This window comes from Lynx canadensis, chromosome D4 (assembly GCF_007474595.2).
Source record: "Lynx canadensis isolate LIC74 chromosome D4, mLynCan4.pri.v2, whole genome shotgun sequence".
Taxonomy (NCBI): Eukaryota; Metazoa; Chordata; class Mammalia; order Carnivora; family Felidae; genus Lynx; species Lynx canadensis.
The window spans coordinates 27398650-27407632 of NC_044315.2; the positions used below are offsets into that span (position 1 = coordinate 27398650).

The following is an 8983-nucleotide window of genomic DNA, read 5'->3' on the forward strand; positions in this document are numbered from 1 at the left end:
TACTTTTGCCCGCCTGAATGTTTTGTAACAAATTTTTGTACTTTTTTCAACAGACGTGTGAAAATGACTTTGAAGGGGTGTCCCAGGTTTCCTAAGACCTATTGGTAACAGATGTTATTGGCATGTTTGATTGTATGAGAATGTCTATAGCTAGATAGGGACACTCCTGGAGGAGGGGCTTGGGGGGGGTGTCTCAGTGGAAAAGGGGGGAGGGTGAGAGACCTCTGGGTTATCCCCAAATTGTGTAGAGAAGAGTTAGAGGCAAAAGAAACGGAAGACACTATCTGGGAGTTCTCTCCATAAAGGTAAAAACCAATGCAGGCCAGTCAGTTTTATCTTTTAGCTGCTTCATTTACACATGTCTAATTGTTCATTAAATTAGAGGCAGAAATAATAGCCCTCATTTCTTGTCTTGTGCTGTATTTTAATTTCAGTTGATGGTTGATAGATTCCCCGGGGCCCCTCCACCCCCATCCTTACCCATTATTGGGTAACCCACAGTGTAACTCTGGAAAGTAACTACACCATATTCATTATTTAAAAACTCTTTACTGATGTACATATTTAATAAAACAAATAACCAAAAAATACACAAAGCCATAGTTATTTAAAACATAGGACTTTTTTTTTTAAACGATGTCTATAAAATACAATGTTTAAGGCAGTTTGGAAATGCATTTATACATTTCTACAATGTCCATAAATTCTCTTGAAAATAACAATGTTAACTTCAATCTATAAAATACACTGTACATTTTAAGACTGTTCTAGATAGAGCACACTTCACAATGGACTGTGGGTTTGGATCCCTGGTGACACACGGATTCTATACCTTTCAGGGAGGAAAGTGTAACATGGTTGCAGATTTAAATTTTTAATTTCTTTTTAAAAATAAATTATTTCTGAAGCATACAATTTATAAAAATTCTATATACACAGTACAGCCACTGGTAACAAATCCCAGTTTTAATACACTTTATATAGAAGTACCAGAGTGTAGCACCCTGATAAAAGCAGAGGCAATATATTTTCTCCGCGTATTTGTACATACAATTTGATGTAAAGAACAAAATGACAAGACAAACATCGTAAGAGCCTTTCATAGATGGCAGTGCACAGCTCTTTTACATAAAAGTTGCATTGTTCAACACCACTAGCAACCCTTTAGATCAGCATCTTTTTGACCCTTAATCCTAAGAAATGTGCTAAGAGATCAGAGTGGTGGCAATGAAATTAAGGTCAAGGGCTCACAGTTGCCCCAAACGAATTCAGGCATATTAACCCCTTCCCTTTCCCCCTCCCCCGCCCAAACAGAATTCTGAGCGCTGACCAAGAGTAAACAAATGAATCGGTTAGTGGACTTTTCTGTTTACTCACGATTGCAATGTCCTCACTGGCCACAATAAAAGTCGACACCGGCACTCCCCCCCCCCCCCCCCCACCCCGCACAGTTAAAATGCTAATAAACAGCCCCTTTGCAAATGTAAATCTTCCTTCAAACTCCTGCTCCAAGCCCACTCCTTTGAAACTGTTAAGGCCCCACAGGTCAGTATCCTCTCTCCACATCCCACCCACCCACCCACCCACCCCGCCTCCCCCATTCCATCCCCGGCATCCTAAACTCTAGCTAGGCCGGTTTCCGCTGGGCAGACGAGCTGGGAGTTTCTGGAGCCTGAATGGGAGGGGGAGGATGTCCAAGAAGTCATGCTCGGGAGAGGACACGGGAGAAGTGCCAAGAGTCGTGCAGGAGAGACCCGCTAGGCAGAGTCTACTTAGTACACGCTTTGGAAAGTATCCAAACCATCCCCTCGGTCCCCGTGCCACAGGTGCCCCGGCGCAGGCCCTCCCGCAGCCCACGGCGGGGGACTCCAGGGCTAAAAGAGCAGCGGCAGCAGCGGCAGCAAGATGGAGGCGAGCGGGGTCCAAGCGCCTCCGAGCGCCGAGCGACCGCCGCCGCTGCTCCTGCGCCCCGGCCCGTAGGGCAGGTCCCCGCGGCCGCCCGTGGCTGCAGCGCCGCCGCCCGGGCGCGCCGGGTGCGGGACGCCGTCGTCATCGTCCAGCGGCTGCTCGCCGCCCGCGCCCCCGGCGCGCTGCTCGTCGTCGTAGTCCTCGTCGTAGTAGTCGTCCAGGCCCCCGTCCGAGCCGCTGCTGCCCGGGCCGTTACCCAGCTCGGCACCGAAGCACAGGCGGGCCATGTTCTCCTTGACCGACTCACAGATGGGCCGCTCCAGGCCGTCGCACACGCAGTCGTTGAAGCAGCGCCGCCTGGGCACGGCCAGCATGTCCTCGATGACCGTGCGGCACTCGTCGGTGCAGCGCAGCCCGTTGAAGAGCTTGCCGCAGTAGGTCAGGTAGCGGCTGAGGGCCAGGTTGCAGCGGCTGTCGCGGTCGCAGCGCCGCCGGGCCTCGGTGCAGCCCATGACCCCGCCCGCGCCCGGGCCGCCCGCGCCGCCGCTGCTCGTCCGGGGCAGGCACGGCTCAATGGCGCGCTTGGTGGACTTGCAGTTCTCGTCCTGCGCGCAGTCACAGTCTTCCAGGGCGGGCCCGCGGCGCGTGTGGTTGAGCTGAATGAGCGCCGAGATGCAGTGGCTCGGGCAGCGCCAGCGCGACGAGAACGAGGCGGCCGAGGCCGGGAAGGCGGCGGCGGCGGCGGCGGCGGCCCCCGGCGCGTCGCCCCCGCCGCGCTGCGCCAGTACCGGCGCGCACGCCTCGGCGTACTGGTTGTAGGCGTAGCTGCACTCCGGCTCCCCCTGGCACTGCAGCAGCGCCTGCCAGCAGATGAGGCGGCGGCCGTGCGCCAGCCCCGAGCCCCGCGGCGCCGAGCCCAGCAGCTGCAGCAGCGCCATCAGGCACAGCCAGGCGCCCGGCACGGTCCCCGCGCGGGCCCCGCCGCCGCCGCCCAGCAGCCCTGCCACCATCGCGGGCAGCGGCGGCCGCCGGGCGAAGAGGGGAAAGGAGACGAGGCGCGGGCAGCGGCGGACGCGGAGCCGGTGGAAAAGTTTGCCCCAGTCCTGCAAACTTCTTGCATGAGTGTTTTCATAAATCCATGCGCGCCGCTCGCTGGTGCCGCGCCGCTCGCAGAAGGTCGGGTCGCCCGCTCGCTCGGGCTGTGGTGGTTTCCCAGAAATGCACAGCCGCGGAGAGCCCCTCCGCTCGGCCCCCGGCGGTGGCGGGAGGCGCTCACTGCCGCCCCGGGGGCTGCGGGCCGCGGGGCCCGCGGCGGGGGCTGCAGGACCGCGCGGCGCCGCGGGTGCATTTTGCTCCGCGCTTGCAGATCCGTTGTGCGGCCGCAGCGGCTCCTTCCTCCCGGGCTCAGCGCCGCGCCGCCGCCGCCGCCACCGCCCGCCGCCGCTGCGGGCTCTAGCATCGCGCCGCTTCCTGGCTCGGGTCGGTGCGCTGCCCGCCTTCCCGCGGCCCTGGACGCCCGCGTCCCCTCCCCCTCCGCCCGCGGCGACCCCGGCCTCTCCGTGCTCCGGGGAGCCCTTTCCGGGCGGCGCGGGGAGAACAAGAAACTCGGCACGGCCGGAGAGCGGCTCCCGGGCTTCCCTCGGCGGCGGCTTCTCGGGTGACAAGGGGCCCCGGGAGCGGATCCGCTGAGCCCGGCTGCGGACTCGCTGGCTGCGAGGCTTTAAATACAAAAGTGGGCCGGGAGCCCCCGCGTGGTGCCGCGGTGCCCCCTCATTATGCATGCATGGAAAAGCAAACAAACAAAAACATTAGCAACGCTCCTCCAGCTAGCCGAGCCCGGCCCCGCGCGCTCCGAGCCTGCCCGCTTTCTCCTTTCTCCACTCTCTTTCGCCCTTTGCTCGGCCCCCTTTCCCGGCTTTTCGAGATGCTATTGGTCCTGCCTGTTGTTGTTGAAACTTTTTTTTTTTTTTTTTTTTTTTTTTTTTTTTACGAGCCGCTGGAGTGGAGTGGGGTTGCGGAGTGGGGGAGGGCGGGGAGGGTGGTGGGCAGCTCACATTCAGGCATTCAGGGCTTGAAAGGAACGGCTTAAGGAGCCTGACAGAGGCCCGGGAGCTCCTCCTACTCTTAAGGAGGCTCGGATATGGAGCCCCGGCTCAAGCTCAGAATCAGCGGGCAGGGCTCAGGGGCAGCTGTTCGCATCCGGCTTTGCCACAGGCCTTTTTGTTGGGGTCTTTTTTCCTTTTTTTTTTTTTTTTTTTTTTTTGAGAGTTTTATTAATTCTCCCTGGCTCCCATCTGTGCCTTCGACTGGGTTCAGAATTCAGTTTGTTTATCTAGTTCCCTATCTTTGAGTCCTGATCACCAGTGAGGGGGAGTTAAGGGGGGGGGGGAGAATTTAATGTTGGACTTTGAAACTGAAGAAAAACGAAACAAAACTCAAACGCACACAAGAGGCCCACACTTCAGGTAGGAGAATGCCGATGAGATATTTACAAGGGCCCCGCCCCAACCACAGGGTCCCTCTTTGCCGACCTGGCAGGTACGGTTCTTGAGCCGGGGAGCCGTGTCAGTTGCAAGACATAAATCCGATCAATCAAATTAATTTCTTTGAGGCATATAAGTTTCTAACTCGGACGGCGATGAAAAAATAATTACAGCATTAAAAATCTTTAGGAATGTTGAGCAGCACCATATGGCCGCAGTCATAAAGGAAGGGGATAAACTGGCATGCAGCAAGGTTTCTATTAGAGTGGGTTTCAATCCGTCCCTCGGTTAAGGGAAGCCGCCTGGGTACAGCAGCCTCTGCAATCCAGGCGCGGGAGTTTGCAAACTACCTTAACTGTGGCGCAACGCAGCCTTCAACCACCAGAGGCACCGGGCTTCTGCGGCCTGTCAAAAACTGGCGCTTTTTTCCTCCCCTTTCCGTGGAGAGACTATCAACTCCATCTGTCACAAAAATTAAGGCTAAATCTCCTCTCCAAAAGCAGAGGGAGCCGGGGCTCCAGTGCGCGCAAAGTTCGGCCGTCCGCCTCTCCCCTGAGGCCGCGTGAATTAGAAATGGCAAAAGTCAGAACAGAGCCTCAGGGTAGGAAGATTTATCAGGCTGCAAAAGAACCCTCCCGTTCCTGGGGAGACGGCTGCATTCCTCAGAGGCTGTCTGCCTTGGGAAGCTGCACCTCGGCAATCCCCTTGTCCGCCTCCCCCCTAAAAAAACAAAACAAAACAAAGCACTTTAAAAGAAGCAGGTCGAGTTAAGGCAGACCATGTTGCTCTGATTTGAATAGTAGAAAACACAATATCTATCGTCTATCTATATGTATGTATGTATATATGTATGTATGTATGTATGTGTGTTTTTAATAGAAAAGCTGCCACTGTGTGGCCCATGAAAACACCCATTTCTCAGGCCCCGGGCTTGTTGTTATTTGGAGTTGTTGTCTCAGTTCTGCCAAGAGGACTTGGGCAAATCTCACTCTCTCTGAGACGTGAATCTTTCACATGGGAGGCTCAAGGCCACGTTAGACGCTTGAAATCAAATCTTTTCATCTTTAATGTTCTGTGATTTTAGGCGCATAAGGACAAGGTCAACATTCATCTGCATTTTTAAACTAATGTTCGTTGAGTTCCTTTAGAATGGTGGGTCTCAAATCTTCGTGAGCATGAGACTTGCAGGTTGGCCTTGTTAAAACCCAGCTCCTGGAGTTCCTGATCCAGTAGGGCTTGTGGGACCTGAGAATCTGCATTTCTAACAAGTTCTCAAGGGTTGCTACTGCTGCTGCTTGTCTGGGGAGCAAACTTTGAGAAGCGCTACTCGAGAGGTCGGTGGGCTGATTGTTGTGGTTTGCAAAACTTGCCCGTCTTGGCCTTAATTTTGCTCTCAGTGGGATTTAAGGAGGGGCCAAGAGTTTTGTCTTCTCTGGGGATATCTCCACCCCAGACTGATGGCGTTCCAGGCCTGTGGAGCAATCAGCCGTCCAAGAGACCAAGCCTCAGAAGGAGGCTCTGATGAGATAGGAGAATAAATGAACACCCCACCCCCATAAGCTCCCGAGACCATGAGTACACCGTGTCTCACATCCAGCTTTTCAGTAATAATCACCAGACCTCCCAGCCTGTCCCTCCATCACCCAGCCACTAATCCCCATATCACTTGGAACATCTCTTAAGTTGATTTAATTTTCATCATGAGCACCTGTCCACCTGAAAATACCCCACTTCTACTCTCGATCTGTTCTCAGCAAAATCTCCTATATTCTCCACCTGCTTTCTGGGCTGGACCTTCACCTCGCTTTAACTAACATCCGGCTGAAACCTATGGAGTGGGAGGAGATATTTGCAAACTATACGTTAGTGGTATTGCAGGGACTTCAAGAAAGAGTGCCTCCTGCTCAACTCTGTGCCCTAAAAACATTTTCTTCACCTGACCCTGCACTGGGTCAGTACAGGTGACAGTACAGTTTAGCCCACTCAGCTCAAAGAATCACAACAAATAACAAAGACTGCTGTTTTAAGCCACTAGCTTTGGAGGTGGTTTATGGTGTTACAAGAGATGATCACACACAATTTCCATCATGTTCAACTGTTTGGGCCGGAGATCTCTCTGGACTCTTCTGTTTTCCTTACGTCCCACATCCCATTAACCCATATCGCAGGTCAATGAAATATTTGATGGGTGAATGATGAAAAAGTTAGACCTTTTTGTTTTCTAAATCAACCATCTCAGAATGAGTCCACGTCGCTTCTACGACAGAGGCCCGGAAAGCCTAAAGAGAATGATACGGTTCTGAAGTTTTAAAGTGTAAAATGATATTCCCATGTTGGTTGAATTATTAAGGCTAATTAAGCCATCATCTTGGTCATATATTAACCTCACAGAGGTTATGCTTTAATCAGCGGGGAAAGTCTCTTAAGTAAACGATGCTGGCAAAGCTAGTAACCTAGGTAGAAGGAAATGTAGAAAAAAATTCCAGGTAAAAAGTTAAATATAAAGCAAACAAATAAGAAAATCTTGGCAATGGTGTATATAACCTAGAATTAGAAAGACTCTTATGATAACCAAGACTGGAAAATCAGAAGATGTGGAAGAAAAACATACCTATTCGAACTACATACAAAATTAAGTAGCTGTATGTGGAAGTACCAGAGACAAAGTTAATAGACCCACAGATCTGGCAAGAATATTGATAGAGTGGATGACAAAAGACTAATTCTCTAATAAGCAAAGAGCTCTTACAGACTTCCAGGAAAAAGTCTAAGAGAAAGTGAGGGAAGATGCAAACAGATGATTCATAGGGCTGTACATCCAAATGACAACAGGCAAGTGCAAAGATGTTTAAATTAACTAGTAGTCAGATGAAAGAAAATGAGGGGGGGGAAAACGATGAAAATCCTGCTTGATACACTCACTAGTCTAGCTACAATGTGAATGTTATGTATTTTCTGGCAGTTGCGATAGAAATAATGACCTTTCCCCCCCCAAAAACGTTCAAGGCAAAGCCCTGGAACTTCACTGGGTCTGGGTCATGTGCCCTTGTCCTTTTGCAGGGGGCGGGGGGGAGGGTTGTAGGTTGGCGCTGGTCCCTGGACTGGTCCTCAGTGGCCCATGGCAATTTAGGAGTAAGCATCCGGATACTGCAACTTGGAAATGTCATTTTATGTCTGTTGAATCTAATAAAATCTCATTTTTCTAGTAACTTATTTTTATTCTCTTTTACCAAGTATCTGCAATAGAAACAGTAATCTGGCCTTTCACCGCAGATAATTGAAAAAGCTCTGTACTATATATTGCTACTAGTCATTTTCTTTGGTTTAAAAGTTGATTACGTTGTCAGGTGCAGGAATTTAAGGATTCACCACGGTGGGAAAAGGAATAGAAATGTAAGAAACAAACTTTTGATTCTTCAAAGAATGTTGTTAATGATCCAGGATGGAAACTGGCAACACAACCCAGCCTTTCCTGACATGTGGGAGGCGTCTTCTGTAAGGGGCAGAAGACGCGCCCCACACCATTGCGTTGGGACTCCAGAGATCAAGATCCTGGCCGGGTTTCAACATCTAATAACGAGAGGAAATCCCAAAAAACCAGCAGGAGCTCCAATTCTCAGGAAACTTGACTTTCACACTCTCTGAAGTAGCAGTTCTATATGGACCGCTTGAGGCACACCTTCTCTCCGCCTTGCAGCTGGCAGACTCCTAGCTTCCTACAAAGAGTAACTTTTCCAAGATAGCACCTTGTACGCATTTCGCCCGTCACGCCTTAAGTTCAAAAATAATTGGGGCCAATTCTACAAGGGTATTATAGAATGTCTCAAAGCCACGCCAGACCTGGTTCAAAAATCTGTTTTTTTTCACTATTGAAATCAGGAAGAAGAAACTTTTTCCTATCGTTTCATAAATCTGGATAAACTGTTCTCTAAATAAAAATACCATAATTTGGAACAGAACTTATGAACTGTCTTAAAAATCAGCTTTTTAAAAATCCTGTAGCTGTCGACAACAAAAACTATGTATATCTATCAATGAGCTAGTAGGATTTGTGAGTGTGTGATTAATACCTGTCAAGCAGTTTGGGGGGACATGCATTAGAATTGCTTACATCTTCATTGCTGGAAATGCATAATTGTCATAAAGTGTCTTGGGAAACAAATGTATGATCTTAATGATTCATAAAGATTCCAGCCACCTAATCTTTTCCAATGAAATGTGTATCCCAGGACTTTACCAACACATCACTAATGAATTCACACTCTTCCTACATTTTAAATCTGGTTTCACATTCACCTGCTCATTTCTCACTGAATTTCATTCAGTGGAAGCCAAGAGATATTTAATGAGTGCCTACTGGACGTGCCAGAAGGCTGAAGCCTTTTTAAAAGTCTTCCAACTTTGTTCTTCTGCCTTTCTTTCTTCCCTCCCTTTTCCCCAACGCCCCCTCCTTTCTCCCTTCTTCCTTTTTTGTCATTAATAGACCTTATTTTTTAAAAGTACACTTCTAGACTTATAGAAAAATTGCTTGCAAAGTTCCAAGTTTCCACGTTCCCTTCTCCCCTCCCTCAGGTTTAATTTGCCTTCTTATT

The 8983-nt window shown here is 50.2% G+C and overlaps 1 protein-coding gene across 1 annotated transcript; it reads right to left on the minus strand.

Annotated features, from left to right (window-relative positions):
- Positions 1–603: 603 nt before the first annotated feature.
- On the minus strand, positions 604–3163 carry GAS1 (growth arrest specific 1). The gene has a single exon (XM_030294236.1). It carries the CDS (start codon positions 2916–2918, stop codon positions 1875–1877), a length of 1044 nt encoding a protein of 347 aa, XP_030150096.1. The 5' UTR covers positions 2919–3163; the 3' UTR covers positions 604–1874.
- Positions 3164–8983: the final 5820 nt, after the last annotated feature.